General features: G+C 38.0%; 1 protein-coding gene across 2 annotated transcripts in view; it reads left to right on the top strand.

The window, feature by feature from the left end:
• Nucleotides 1–15,643, top strand: part of LOC130913161 (mothers against decapentaplegic homolog 4-like) — a 38,548-nt gene extending 22,905 nt beyond the window's left edge. The window contains exons 10-11 of one of the 2 annotated variants that reach the window (XM_057831526.1): nt 4,650–4,788; nt 8,510–15,643. In XM_057831526.1, the coding sequence (XP_057687509.1) occupies nt 4,650–4,788; nt 8,510–8,721 (351 nt within the window). In that variant the 3' untranslated portion in view covers nt 8,722–15,643. The remainder of the gene's footprint in view (nt 1–4,649; nt 4,789–8,509) is intronic. The other variant, XM_057831525.1, reaches the window with a different exon arrangement.
• Nucleotides 15,644–16,488: the final 845 nt, after the last annotated feature.

Raw genomic sequence — 16,488 nt, 5'->3', positions numbered from 1 at the left:
CTAAACGTATGCCACTATCTAGTGTATAACAATGCGGAATGAATTTAATGAAATTCAAGTGATGATATTTTTCAAGTCATACAAGCTGTTATAAATGTTCACACAAGAATTCTTATTGTTTACAAGATTTTTTTTAATACTTCATGTTTAGACTGCATGTGCAATTGTTAAATTGAAAGCTGGTAAATTAACGAGAAACTGTTAATTTGTATTCCATGCATTGATTCAAATTTTCAAATTATATAACAGTTTGCTTGGGCGAATTTATCGTTATCGAGGTAAATCTGCTCAATTTATCGTGATACGTACTTAAGGCCATATCGCCCAGCCCTAGCTTCCAGCAATGTTAGTGCAGGTGGTAAAAAAAAGGGAAACAAGGTGATGCTTACCGTTACCATTGACATGATGATAGATACGTAGAGTTGTTCTGATCATGTTTTTTTGCTCCCGATCCGATCCCGATCGTTTTAGTTTGAGTATCTGCCGATCCCGATATTTCCCGATCCGATTGCTTTTTTTTTTTTTTGCTCCCGATTCAATTCCAATCATTCTCAATAATTTTTCCTGATCATATACATTTTGGCAATGCATTAAGAAAAAAATGAATAAAACTCGGACGAATATATACATTCAACATACAGTACATGAGTACTGTATTTGTTTATTATGACAATAAATCCTCAAGATGGCATTTACATTATTAACATTCTTTCTGTGAGAGGGATCCACGGATAGAAAGACTTGTAATTCTTAAAGGATAAATGTGACTTTGTATATTGTGACTAAATATTTCCATCTAGTGTATTTGTTGAGCTTTCAGTGAATGATACTGTAGCCATTTAACTGTTCTGCCCAAATGCATGATGGGAAGTGCAACCATTACTGTGCCTGGTGGCACCAATTGATATATCTTCTCTGCGTTGGGAAGTAACATAGGGTGTTAAAGTGCCTGTGACACGAAAAAGCATGTTTATTTCATAATACACGCGGTATTTTATGCCCCTGAATGATATGGGCCGCTTGGATGTGTGTGGAAGCGATCGCTATTTTTATTTAGTTTTTTTAATCCCGCGCCATGAAAATGAGTGACTTCCGGCTTCGGTCTTGCATTGAGGAGGAGGGCGCTGTGACGTGTACAGTAGAAGACGTCCTCTTCACGCTACAGTTTACTGTTGTGTATGAGGACGAAGGATTCAGCTGATTTTGCGGATTAATACGTTTATTTTTCGCATCACGCCAGCCAAACGGCTGCAGAAAAATCATTCTGTATGAGGGAGAGGCGTAGGCGCCTTTTTGGAGTTTCAAAAGGTTCCCATTCACCGTGGATATTTACTGTGGGACCATTGGACTTAGGAGGAAATGAGTAAACATCTTGTTTTGTATTATGTCAAATACGAATACAGCGATTACAAAGTAAACACTACAAACTTCCTTTAAATGAAGGACGACTTACGTTTGATCATTGATAGGCATGCAAAAAGCTCTCCTAATGCTCATTAGCAGCAGCACGTTAGCTGCACAACAACTCCAGCCACCCTCCTCCGGGGAACGAACTGTAAATTGCTCTCCGCCGGGCGGTTTGCAGATCCGCGAAGACAATCGACAACCGGGTCGTCATGTCAAATAATCCAGGATAGTTATGTGTGATTTTCCGCTTCGAAGACTTTGAAACATCACTCGGTTCGGGTTAGCATGTCGGCTAGCTGTCACGCCTTCTGGTTTGTTTACATTCTCCGAAGCCAGGGAAGAGAAATGACATATGTCCGATTTAGGTGTCATAAAATATCGTTCGGGAGGTGCGACAGTAAAGGTGAAGTCGACAGTTTTGACCATTATGGAGTAATTTTGCCATGTCGTCCTGAATGAATGCATTTTTATTATTTCATATTCCATTCAGCACAAGACTGTTATTTGTCATGACCATGCCATTTATTTAGCAATTGGGGAAATACTTGGATAAAAAGAATATCCTGTAAAAATATTGAAGTAAAGAGACAGAAACAATGACATTTTGCGGCTCTCTTCGTCGCGTTTTCCTCGTTGTGAATAGTTCCTCCTCGACGGGCTGACTGGTCCTTCTCAAGCCATTTATATAGCTATTGGGGAAAATGGATAAAAAGAATATCCTGTAAAAATATTGAAGTAAAGAGACAGTAACAATGACATTTTGCCGCTCTCTTCGTCGCGTTTTCCTCGTTGTGAATAGTTCCCCCTCGACGGGCTGACTGGTCCTTCTCAAGCCATTTATATAGCTATTGGGGACAAATACTTGGATAAAAAGAATATCCTGTAAAAATATTGGAGTAGAGAGACTGACACTTTGCAGCTCTCTTCCTCGTTCTGAATAATTCCCCCTCAATGGGCTGAATAGTAAAACCGATGAGCCCAGTCTACCGCTGACGTCATCCACCTGTTGGGGACGCTAAAGCCCTATAATGGTAGGCGTGGCTAACCGGCAGATTAAGAGACTAATTTCTCGTCATCTGTGCTTTGCTAAATTGCTGTATATAGTCGAATCGTCTCAAAATATGATTCTAATTCATATAATAATGCCATTTAAGACTTTTTTTCTCGTGCCATATGCTCTTTAAGGAAAAGCTCAACCACTACCGTTCTTCCCCACATTGCTTCCCACGATATTTCTAATTGTTGAGAGAGGGATTTTAAGGCTTTAGCCAATTAAAAAGAGACTCCAAAGACTGCCAAAATTCTCTCTACTCATTTTACGCTGCCTGTTAGCGCTATATATAGGTATAACAGCGCCATTATAGATTGAACGCAACAATGTGTGAGTGGGTCGTGCAGCGCATGCGTTAATTGCATTAAATATTTTAATGTGATTCATTAAAAAAAAAATTAATTACCGCCGTTTACGCTATAAATTTGATAGCCCTACTTTAAGCCAAAACTAAACACTCTGGATGAATGTAAGACATTTTGTCTGTAACGTTAAATACAATTAGAAAACGATTTAATAAAAAAAATATATATATATATATATTAGGGCTGTCAAAATTATCGCGTTAACGCGCGGTAATTAATTTTTTAAATTAATCACGTTAAAATATTTGACGCAATTAACGCACATGTCCCGCTCAGAAAGTATTCTGCCTTTTGGTAAGTTTTACAGCAAGACTTTTTGTGCTGTCCAACAGCGAACTCTTGTGGTCGCTTTGCGACATGGTTTATTGTTTTCTTTCCAGTTCATTATGGCTGCACGACGTCTCGGGCTGATAATGTTGTGCTTATATGATCCTTGGACAAGATTTGTCCGTAAGTATGGTTGTTGTAAAGAATGTACATATTATGTTAGTAAGCGAAATGTTCTATTTTTTGTATGAGACGCTTTTTGTTTATGTTTAGTGAACCTGTATAGCGTGCTAAGCTAACGTTGTTGCTAATGGAATGCTTGTGTACGTTTTTTTTGTAGTTTTACGACGGTCTAAAGAGGACAATGGTTTGAGGGCATTTTATTAATAAATCAGATGAAAAAGGAAGAAGTCTAATTATTAAGGCGTCGTTCACTAGCTGTCTAGCTTTGGAAAAAGTAGATGCTTCGGAGTGAGGACAGCATAGACAGATTTAAATGACAGTAGAGTGAAATGCCCACTACAGTCCTTTTGTACCGTATGTTGAATGTATATATCCATCTTGTGTCTTATCTTTCCATTCCAACAATTTATTTTACAGAATATATATATAATTTACAGAAAAATATGGCATATTTTATAGATGGTTTGAATTGCGATTAATTGCTATTAATTACGATTAATTAATTTTTAAGCTGTAATTAACTCGATTAAAAATTTTTATCGTTTGACAGCCCTAATATATATATATATATATATATATTAAAAAGGCATGTCCGATATTTTTTTGCTGATTCCGATACTTTGAAAATGACGTGATCGGACCCGATCGGTCGGGCTTTATAGATATGATAGAAAAATATGAGCGTGGGGTGCGCATCCGTGATAACAATACAGCCGTAGACGGTCTATGACGGTCCTCCTCCGTTTGCCAGTCTTTATAAGTTAAGGTGGCAATTATTATTGTGGTAACATCCCCAAAGAAATCGCCAGCTTCGTCAGGTTTCTCATCATTTATTCCATCAACTTGTGCAACACAACACGCCTAGTGTCCCCCGCAGTAAGTAAACAAAGTGAAACTATAAAGCTCACTGTCAGCCACATGATGCGTTCAGGTACACCACGCAAACACATTCGCCACATTGTAATTATTGCTGTTGTTATATTATTCCGAATTTTATTAATAATTTGTTTGTTTTGCTCTTTGTAATTGAGATTTGCAACAGTAACATAAGCATTTATTGAGAATTTAGTGTAGGTTTTCAGGCAGTGGACAAATTAATGGAAATATAATGTATTTTTATGGGAAAATCCTGCTCGACATATGACCATTTCGAGTTACAAACAAGGTCCTGGAACGAATTAACTTTGTATGTAGAGGTACCACTGTGTATTACATTGACAGTTATGAATGTTTAAACTCGTAAATGCTGGAAATGTCCTCCACTACTTTCCTTTTGGGCAGAACAGAAGAGCGGTTAAGTCGCAAGTGAACTATTTTGCAGAACCACTGGCGTCCGTTCATCTTATGTGGAATAATGCCTATGTGTTGTTTGACAGGTGTTCGACCTGCGGCAGTGTCACAGGCAGATGCAGCAGCAAGCAGCGACCGCCCAGGCGGCAGCAGCAGCGCAGGCAGCCGCCGTGGCAGGGAACATCCCCGGACCCGGCTCGGTGGGAGGCATCGCACCTGCCATCAGTAAGCTTGAGCCGTTAAGAAACATTTTGGGTCATTTACAAACTGGATTCCAAAAAAAGGTGCATGCTGGAAAAGGCACTGTTCTTCACCACACTGTTTTTGGATAGTTGGAAGATGTTGCTCCTGGAGGATGTTTTGGTTAGGAGCTAGAGTCATGGCTGTGTTCTTAGGCAAAATTTTAAGTGGGCCTAGTCGCCTTGGCCTGAACATATATACAGTGGAACAACATTTATTGGATAATTTAAACTTTTTTAACAAATAAAAAACTGAAAAGTGGGGCGTGCAATATTACTCGGCCTCTTTACTTTCAGTGCAGCAAACTCACTCCAGAAGTTCAGTGAGGATCTCTGAATGATCCAATGTTGTCCTAAATGACCGATGATGATAAATAGAATCCACCTGTGTGTAATCAAGTCTCCGTATAAATGCACCTGCTCTGTGATAGTCTCAGGGTTCTGTTTAAAGTGCAGAGAGCATTATGAAAACCAAGGAACACACCAGGCAGGTCCGAGATGCTGTTGTGGAGAAGTTTAAAGCCGGATTTGGATACAAAAAGATTTCCCCAAGCTTTAAACATCTCAAGGAGCACTGTGCAAGCCATCATATTGAAATGGAAGGAGCATCAGGCCACTGCAAATTTAGCAAGACCCGGCCGTCCTTCCAAACTTTCTTCTCAAACAAGGAGAAAACTGATCAGAGATGCAGCCAAGAGGCCCATGATCACTCTGGATGAACTGCAGAGATCTATAGCTGAGGTGGGAGAGTCTGTCCATAGGACAACAATCAGTCGTACACTGCACAAATCTGGCCTTTATGGAAGAGTGGCAAGAAGAAAGCCATTTCTCAAAGATATCCATAAAAAGTCTCGTTTAAAGTTTGCCACAAGCCACCTGGGAGACACACCAAACATGTGGAAGAAGGTGCTCTGGTCAGATGAAACCAAAATTGAACTTTTTGGCCACAATGCAAAACGATATGTTTGGCGTAAAAGCAACACAGCTCATCACCCTGAAAACACCATCCCCACTGTCAAACATGGTGGTGGCAGCATCATGGTTTAGGCCTGCTTTCCTTCAGCAGGGACAGGGAAGATGGTTAAAATTGACGGGAAGATGGATGCAGCCAAATGCAGGAACATTCTGGATGAAAACCTGTTGGTATCTGCACAAGACCTGAGACTGGGACGGAGATTTATCTTCCAACAGGACAATGATCCAAAACATAAAGCCAAATCTACAATGGAATGGTTCAAAAATAAACGTATCCAGGTGTTAGAATGGCCAAGTCAAAGTCCAGGCCTGAATCCAATCGAGAATCTGTGGAAAGAGCTGAAGACCGCTGTTCACAAACACTCTACATCCAACATCACTGAGCTCGACTGTTTTGCAAGGAAGAATGGGCAAGAATGTCAGTCTCTCGATGTGCAAAACTGATAGAAACATACCCCAAGCGACTTGCAGCTGTAATTGGAGCAAAAGGTGGCGCTACAAAGTATTAACGCAAGGGGGCCGAATAATATTGCACGCCCCACTTTTCAGTTTTTTATTTGTTAAAAAAGTTTAAATTATCCAATAAATTTTGTTCCACTTCAGGATTGTGTCCCACTTGTTGTTGATTCTTGACAATAAATTAAAATTTTATATCTTTATGTTTGAAGCCTGAAATGTGGCGAAAGGTTGCAAGGTTCAAGGGGGCCGAATACTTTTGCAAGGCACTGTATATATATTAGGGCTGTCAAATGATTGAAATTTTTAATCGAGTTAATTACAGCTTAAAAATTAATTAATCGCAATTAATCGCAATTCAAACCATCTATAAAATATGCCATATTTTTCTGTAAATTATTGTTGGAATGGAAAGATAAGACAAGATGGATATATACATTCAAAACACAGTACATAAGGACTATTTGTTTATTATAACAATAAATCAACAAGATGGCATTAGCATTATTAACATTCTTTTAAAGCGATCCATGGATAGAAAGACTTGTAGTTCTTAAAAGAAAAATGTTAGTACAAGTTATAGAAATTTTATATTAAAACCCCTCTTAATGTTTTCGTTTTAATAAAATTTGTAAAATGTTTCAGTCAAAACATAAACTAGTAACCCGCCATTGTTGATGTCAATAATTACTTACACAATGCTCATGGGTGCTGAAGCCTATAAAATCAGTCGCACCCAAGCGCCAGCAGAGGGCGGCAAAACTCCATAAAACACAATTAACAAGCAGTTCACTGTACTGTCATTTAAATCTGTCTGAGTGGGGGGAGTGCGTTAATTGCGTCAAATATCTTAACGTGATTGATTTAAAAAATTAATTAACGCCCGTTAACGCGATAATTTTGACACCCCTAATATATATATATATATATATATATTTTTGTAGCAGGTCAGGACTCTGTATCGACAGATTCTCAGATTCTCTCATATGCAATCGGGACATCCCTAGAATATACATGAATGCAGTGGTTCTTAACCCTTTCACGTGCGGATTTACTGAACCTTTCGGAATTAGATAATAAATCATTTTTTTTAGTGCTGTCAAATTTATCGCGTTAACAGGCTGTAATTATTTTTTTTAATTAATCACGTTAAAATATTTGACGCATTTAACGCATGCACGGAATGACCCACTCATGCATTGCCTCGAAGAGATTAAAATGACGCCGTTTTTTTTTTTTGCACATTGAGAGCTAAGAGGCAGAGAAATGCGAGTGAATAATTTTTTAAAGTAGTTTTCTTTTTTTAAACTAAATATTAGAAACCAATTAATGATTCTAAGCTAAAAGTGACTGACATTTTAGGGCTGTAGCTATCGATTATTTTAGTAGTCGATTAATCGATGAACTAGTTAGTTCGAATAATCGAGTAATCGGAAAAGGAACATGAAAAATTAAAATACCTGAGCTGAGCCTCAAACAGTATTAAAAATAAATAAATGAGGAGCTATGTACAACAAAAGAACAATTGGCTAACTTACATGGCAAAAGTCCGCTAGCGTAAATGCTATAAGATGCTAACGTTTTTTTTTTTTTCCAATGCTCTTGACATTGGTTCAGACTCATATTACCACCAAAAAAACTGCTAAATATACATAAATACTAAATTAAGAATGCATTAAAAAACAATAGCCCAAAGAAAAACTTAGCTTACGTTGGTCTTAACAGGGAGCAGTTGGATTCAGCCACGTGAAATAAGGCAGACCAGAGGGCAATGTATCCACCCTAATCAATAAACTAAATCTAAACTTTCAAAATAAAACATTACAACGCCACTTTAATTAAACGAATACTCGAGGCAACAAAATTTAATTCGAAATTTTTTTTCTAATCGAATACTCGAGTTAATCGATTAATCGTTGCAGCACTAGACATTTTGAATAATAAATATAATTCTTTTTATGGCTAGGTTGAAACAAAAGCGGTTGCGCGACGTCTGTAAACGGGGGTTTCCAGGGTAAAACGGACAAATTAAAAATAGTTCGGGGGCTTAATGCGACATGAATCTGCTATGGCAGCATATAGACATGTTGTCCTATTAACACAACAGTTCTTTTGGCTTAAAATACTGCAGTTTCTTTTAAAGAAGAGCGCAAGAGCAGAAACTGCTTTTTCAGTCTTGTCTGTGTTTTCCGCCTAATGCATTGACGGTACCTTTCCAGATGTGCAAGCTAGGGCTATCCCATTCTTGTTGTTAATTGCAGCACTTTCGTCCGCAGGCCTATCGGCGGCGGCCGGTATCGGCGTGGACGACCTTCGCCGCCTTTGCATTCTCCGCATGAGCTTCGTGAAGGGCTGGGGGCCCGACTATCCTCGACAGAGCATCAAGGAGACCCCGTGCTGGATCGAGATCCACCTGCACCGTGCCCTGCAGCTGCTGGACGAGGTGCTGCACACCATGCCCATCGCGGACCCCCAGCCGCTCGACTGAACTCGTCAAAAGAGAGGGACTCATTTTTAGATATTCGATGTTCTCGTCCGATGGATTTGGACGGTGCTGTAGTGGTGGTAACCCAAAACGACACATTTGATCCAAAAAGAAAGAAATTGCGGATCTGTCAGACAGCTAGACTAGACCAGAGTGCTGTATTTCCCCACATGATGAACATTTGCGGCTTTTTGTTGTTGTTAAAGACTTCCTGATGTTTGAATCGTTTATAAAATTGCAGTTATACCAGCCACTTCATTAGTTACACATGCTTAAAAATCAAACAGCGGTTATCAAGTCAAGTTTATTAATACAGCCCTTTACAAAATCAGTATTTTCAGATGTATTAAGGACTACTACAGACACTGAAAGGATAGAAAGTGGGTGCGTAAATAGCCTAATTACAACTTTTTTAAGAAATAAGGATCAGGCGAGAAGTACACTTTTGCATTGAAAGTTTTGAAGTTATGTGAAAATTGTAATTTAATGATCACGTGTGGGACTATTACGAGAGGAAATTTAGAACTTTTCGCGTGGAGATACAGCTAAGGAGGCTTCAATAGTATTAGTGGGAAAATGTAAGTATAAAAAAAAGGTAGAAAAACTGAAAAAAGATTTTTTTCCTCTGTCTTTCAAAAAATTAGGCTGAACTTCTTTCTCCCCAATACATAAAGTTGCAATTTATATGACCAAAAAATGAATATTCTGAATTTTAAGGTAGAGAAGTAGTATAATTATAAGTATCAAGTTGTGTCTTTTATGAGGACAAAGTGAGACTATTAGGAGGAAAAGATTTGGATGTATTGAGGGGGAATAAAACACTTTTTCAGGTTTGACGAGGCATGAGAATTTATATATATACTAGTCCTTCTCAAAAAATTAGCATATTGTGATAAAGTTGATTATTTTCTGTAATGTACCGATAAATGTTTGACTTTCATATACAGTGGTACCTCTACATACGATCGCTTCGACACACGAACTTTTCTACATCCGACGTAAAATTTGACTCGCCATTTGTTTCTACATCCGACGACATGCTCGAAATACGACGACAATGGCAGCACCGCAGACGAATGCACGGCGGATTTTCTTGTGTGACAAATCAACACTGGTTTCAGAAAAGGTTGGTACAGGTGGTGAAACAAGGAAAAAGTTGACGCTTACCTTCTAAATGAAGATGCAAATGACAGAAAAATATGAGCATAGGGTGGGCATCCGTGAAATGGCTCAACAATACATCTCCACGGTCGTCCTCCGACCATCGTTCGCCAGTCTTTTCAGTTAAGCTGACAATTCTTATTGTGGTAACATCTCCAGAGAAATTGCCAACTTCGCCACGTTTTTATCATTTATTTCACAACTTATTCAAAACAAAAACACCTTCTGTCTGCCGCAATTGACGGTGTTAAGAAAACATTCAAAGTGAAAGTGAAACTCAAGCTCACCGGTCTGCCTCTGGCACGTCAGCACCGCGGTGCGTTCAGGGTCAGCAAAAAACGTCCGCCACATTAGAACCAGATTCGTTACATTAATACAGGAATTATCATTATTATTCCGATTTAGATTTATAATTTATTTGTTTTGCTATGTGTAATTGCCATTTGTAATAGTCCCAGCAGTATTTTTTAAGGATTTAGTGAAGGTTTTTGGGCTGTGGAACGAATTAATGGAATTATAATGTATTCCTATGGGAAAATCCTGCTCGACATACGACCATTTCGACTTACAAACAAGGTCCTGGAACGGATTAACTTCGTATGTAGAGGTACCACTGTATTTTAGATTCATTACACACAACTGAAGTAGTTCAAGCCTTTTATTGTTTTAATATTAATGATTTTGGCAAAAAAAAGTCAACAAAAAACAAAAATCCCTATCCCAAAAAATTAGCATATTTCATCCGACCAATACAAAAAAAGTTAACCTTCAATTAATTATACCAGATATGCAGCTATGGTCGGGAATCCTTTTGCAGACATGACTGCTTCAATGCGGCGTGGCATAGAGGCAATCAGCCTGTGGTACTGCTGAGGTGTTATGGAGGCCCAGGATGCTTCGATAGCGGCCTTAAACTCATCCACAGTGTTTGGTCTGGTGTCTCTTAACTTCTTCACAATATCCCACAGATTCTCTATGGGGTTCAGGTCAGGAGAGTTGGCAGGCCAATTGAGCACAGTAATGCCATGGTAAGTAAACCATTTACCAGTGGTTTTGGCATTGTGAGCAGGTGCCAGGTCGTGCTGAAAAACGAAATCTTCATCTCCATAAAGCTTTTTGGCAGATGGAAGCATAAAGTGCTCCAAAATCTCCTGATAGCTAGCTGCATTGACCCTGTCCTTGATTAAACACAGTAGACCAACACCAGCAGCTGACATGGCACCCCAGACCATCACTGACTGTGGGTACTTGACATTGGACTTCAGGTATTTTGGCATTTCCTTCTCCCCAGTCTTTCTCCAAACTCTGACACCTTGATTTCCGAATGACATGCAAAATTTGCTTTCATCTGAAAAAAGTACTGTGGACTACTGAGCAAAAGTCCAGTGCTGCTTCTCTGTAGCCCAGGTCAGGCGCTTCTGCCGCTGTTTCAGGTTCAAAAGTGGCTTGACCTGGGGAATGCGGCACCTGTAGCCCATTTCCAGCACACGCCTGTGCACGGTGACTCTGGATGTTTCTACTCCAGACTCAGTCCACTGTTTCTGCAGGAATCGGCCCTTCTTCACAATCTTTCTCAGAAATTTCTTTCTGTGTCTTAGCCTCTTGCTTGAAGGTGTCAATAACGGCCTTCTTGACAGCAGTCAGGTCGGCAGTCTTGCCCAACATTGCGGTTTTGAGTAATGAACCAGGTTGGGAGTTGGGAGGAAACTTTCGCAGGGGTTTTGAGTTAATTTGTTGATTCAGATGATTAGGTTAGTAGCTTCTTTAGAGTACCTTTTCATGATATGCAAATTTTTTTAGATGGGGATTTTTGGTTTTTCATGACTTTTTTGCCAAAATCATCAATATTAAAACAATAAAAGGCTTGAACTACTTTGGTTGTGTGTAATGAATCTAAAATATATGAAAGTCTAATGTTTATCAGTACATTACAGAAAATAATGAACTTTATCACAATATGCTACTTTTTTAGAAGGACCAGTATATATACAGTGATACCTCTACTTACAAACGTCTCTACATACAGAATTTTAACGCCTCAACGTGAAAATATTGCCTCGAAAGAATTTTCGTAATACGAAAGGCAAAAATACAGTATGGCTAGTACTCGCAGCTCCCAGTTTACTCAATGTAACCTACTTACGTCTAGCTGCTCTGCCATTGGCTATTGCCTAGCAACATCCAATTGGCTAAGAGCGACCTCTAGTGTTAGTGTGTATCCCAGCGTCGTCCTCATTCGCCCCTCGTGTTCCAACAGCTTTCCATGAGTCTGTTAACTTTTATTCTTGTGTTTTACATTATGCACAACTCTAATTTTGTGTATTGTGCAATAATCTAATTGTAACATGTGTTTATTACATGTTTTGATCTATTTTTATGCATTATAAAAGGTTTATGTCTGAATTTTGCGGGGCTTGGAACAAATTAGGGCATTTACATGGAAAGCGTGTCTACTTACAGAATTTTCAGGTTATGAAACTACTTCCAGAACCAATTAATTCCATAAGTAGGGGTACCACTGTATATATATATATATATATATATATATATATATAGACTATAGAGTAAATTTCTGACCCACAAGGAGTAAGTATGGCCAAACTGCAAGCCACTACGGATTTGACAGCCATTAAAAAAGGCATTGGTGGGAAATGTCAGTCCACCTCCTCCCCAAAATGTGTATATAGATTAATTTGACAATTAATATGTTCTGGAATTTCCAAGGTTTCCCAAACTTTCGTCAACTGACAATGTAGTCAGGTGACAATATGAGGAACCTATGGTTAATATTAGAAGTTAGGGATGTCCCGATCTGATCACGTGGTCACAAATCGGCCCGATGGTGCTATTTTTCAGAGGATTAGAATCGGTTTTTAATTTAAAAAATGTTTTTTTGCTCCATGCTTGTACAGCCTCTCACTCTCCCTCCTGCTGCTTTTCTTGGTCAGCAGTGCAGCTGGAGGTTTGCTAAAGTTAACGGTGATTGACAGGTTTGTAGCTTTGATCAGGCAAGTGAAGGCTCAGTCGCTCTATGATCAAAAGCATGAATGTGTCAATCGTCATCAACAAGAAAAAGGTTGCGCACACCAGTGCAACCAATACAATAAATAATTGCGGAGCCTTGGCAACATATATCGCAATGTTAATTTTTTCCACTGTTATTCAGGCCTAATTTATGTGGTTTTTTTTTTTCTTTTTAAAGGCTAAAAAGTAATAAAATAAACCAGAAATACAAAGGCATTGCCAAAAGATACAAAATTAGACGTTTTATACTCCGCAACATTCCTGGAAAAGGCGGAAGATTAAGTACTGTAAAAAAAGTACAGTACTGTAACATGTTTTGAAATTTTGTTAATATAAAAACTTTTTGGGTTTTTTCGGTGTCAATCGACAGTTTCTCAAAATCAGGTGCCTTGGATTGGGGTGCACAAATATGCCATCGGGACATCCCTAATTAGAAGTGAAAAAAAAAATAGATGTAATACTCTGTAAATGGAGTGAAGTTGCATATTTTTACAAAAGGTTCAGAGTTATGACTTAAAAAATAATTTTACAAGTCATTTTAAAAGATAATGAGAAGTAGGGCTGAGCAATTTATGACAGTTTAAAGCGGAAAAATTTGGAGTTAATTTCATGGATCAGCAGTTAGTGATCTTTTCCTGGATCAAACATGGTGTAAACCTGTGTGACCACAGCCAGAGTTGACCTTTTCCTTAACCGTTTCCGCACGAAGAATAGAATATAGGAACAAAATTTTGAGTCGAATTGGAATTACCGTAATTTTCAGACTATAACCCGCTACTTTTTTCCCTCGTTTTGAATCCTGCGGCTTATAGTTGAGTGTGGCTCCTTTGTTGATTTACTTGGGTTAATAGGCAACACTTTATTTGAAAGCAGTGTCAGTCAACCTATGGTGCCAACTGCTGTCAAGACTTGTCGTCCAACATGCCTCCTATCATGCATGGCATAGCTACAGATGTAAATAACAATCAAAATTCATGTTCTGTGCTAATTATTTCTTCAGTTACTGTTCCGGTTGTTTCATTAGTTTCTAGTTATGGTATTTGGTAGCACTTAATTCAGTATTGGCGCCGTAAGACCGTCATAATTAGGACATGACACTATCATGGGCATTAATGAATGTTTTACGGCTGCAGCTATCGATTATTTTAGTAGTCGATTAATGGATGAACTAGTTCGTTCGAATAATCAAGTAATCGGAAAAGGAATGTAAAAAATTAAAATACCTGAGCTGAACCTTAAACTGTTAAAAAAAAGAAATAAAGATCTATGGACAACGAAAGAACAATTGGCTAACTTACATAGCAATAGTCCGTTAGCTTAAATGCTATAAAACGCTAATGTTTTTTTTTTTTTACAATGCTCTTAACAAATGGTTTAAGCACATATTCCCACAGAAAACGGCTAAATATACCTATATACTAAATTACGAATGCATTAAAAAAAAACATTAGCTCAAACTAAAACTTAGGTTATGTTGGTCTTAACATGGAGCAGCTGGATTCAGCCATGTGAAATGAGGCAGAATACAGGGCATTGTATCCACCCAAATCAATAAAACTCAATGCAAACACTTTCAAAATAAACCATTACGACGCCACTTTAATTAAACGAATACTCGAAGCAAAAAATGTAATTCGAATCTTTTCTAATCGTATACTCGAGTCAATCGATTAATCGTTGCAGCACTAGAATGTTTATGAAAGCTGTCATTAAGTGTCATCCGGCAAATTATGTCACTAACTCCATTTATGTCCTGCTCAGATCTTTTACATCCATTCAAAGGTGATTGAGAAGTGCTACCAAATACCATAAATAGCAATTAATGAAACAACTGTAACAGTAACTGAAGAAATTACCACAGAACATGAATTTTGATTACATACAGTACTGTGCAAAAGTTTTAGGCAGGACACCTGCCTAAAACTTTTGCACAGTACTGCATATTTTTATTATATTACGTACATACAGGATATACTGTATGTATATATTTTCCCCAAGTGGAAGCTTCCATGATCCTAATAAAAAATAAAAAATATATAAAAACAGTACTGTGCAAAAGGTTTAGGCAGGTATCCTGTCTAAAACTTTTGCACAGTACTGTATGTAGCGCTGCAATACATGCTAGGAGGCATGTCAGACGACAACAGTGTTGACAGCAGATGGCAGCAGACGTTGACTGTCTACCTCAAGGGAGCAGTGATGGTCAAATGGAGCTTCTTGAAGCTTTCAAGCAATTGGTTCAAAGCCTCATGATGGTTATAGTAATAGTTTCACAAACATACCCCCGCCATTCCCTGAGATCTCCCAAAGTTTTGTCTCAACATCGCATTAGTGTGCACCTAATGTTGTGGCTGATGACTGATCCTCATGTGATAGTTGGCAAAATTAACTGTAAATCTTTCCCAGCTGTTTTTGATACATTTTTTCAAAAATCTTTTCATGAAATTATTCGAATGTTTTAGCACTTTATTTAGCCGTACATTTGTATTAGAACACTAAAAATGCTATTGTTTTTCCACCAACATATGTGGCTAGTCTGTTGTATTTTTTTTTAATCACATGTATATAAATAGAAATATATATCTTTGTAGTGCATGCTGATGTCAACGATTCCACATTCAAACTCACTTTTACAAAATAAACCAAGTCATCAGTGATACAAACAAGAGACCCTCTCAGTGTGGCTTTAAAAAGAAACCGTCTTTATTAAGTAACCTTTAATATCAGAAAAATAAAACTCTTAAAATTCTCTTTACAGCAAATATATATATATAATATCAGTGCTTTGGCCGCAATAACTTAAAAGGCCCATTTATAAAATATAGTCTTGCTTTTTTAGTAAATCTCCTGGTCTCCACATCATGTAGAATTCAGATCTCAATATATGCCGTAAGACTTGCCCCCTACATATACATAAAGTATTAAATTTAGCACAAAAAAAGCTACTGAAAAATGTCCATTTCTTAAACACGCTTTAGCAGGCAGCTCCGTTAATTTTCTTATTATTCATTAAACGCAGACATGCTCGTGTGCGCACATTCCGTATTTCGGTGGCGGCATTTCCACGAAAAACTAAACTACAAGCGGATAAAGCGTTGCAAAGTCTTCATTTTGTGTTTATCGCCTGGGCAAGGAAACAAAATATAGAAAAATTTTATTGTAAACACTGGAATATAGATACTTTAATCGATATATAGAATATGAAATGTAACAAAAACAAATTCTGTATATCTCAGTCCTTAACAATAGTAATAATATAATACAGTAAGTTGAGGGTTGACCGTGTATATTGCATTCACCCTCACCGAAGCAAATTAAGACAAAAAAAAAAAAAAAAAGGACGGACTATATGGGGCACCGTTTGTAAAGCAGCACATTCTCAAAATTACAACATTTTCTCACATTTAGCGCCACACAGTGTTTAAAACGTGGTGTGAAATGTTTAGAGTCACTTTTTTTTGCACATTTACAACATTATTTAGCAACTTAACCTCCGAGAAGTTGGCGTCCACATATGTGGACATCACATTTTGGTTGTCAAGACTACAATGTTAAATTTTCTACTACAAGGGCCTGGCGTCCACT

The sequence above is a fragment of the Corythoichthys intestinalis genome, chromosome 3, assembly GCF_030265065.1.
Source record: "Corythoichthys intestinalis isolate RoL2023-P3 chromosome 3, ASM3026506v1, whole genome shotgun sequence".
Taxonomy (NCBI): Eukaryota; Metazoa; Chordata; class Actinopteri; order Syngnathiformes; family Syngnathidae; genus Corythoichthys; species Corythoichthys intestinalis.
The sequence above is the reverse complement of the archived record's forward strand: the minus strand, read 5'-3'. Positions and strand labels throughout refer to the sequence as shown.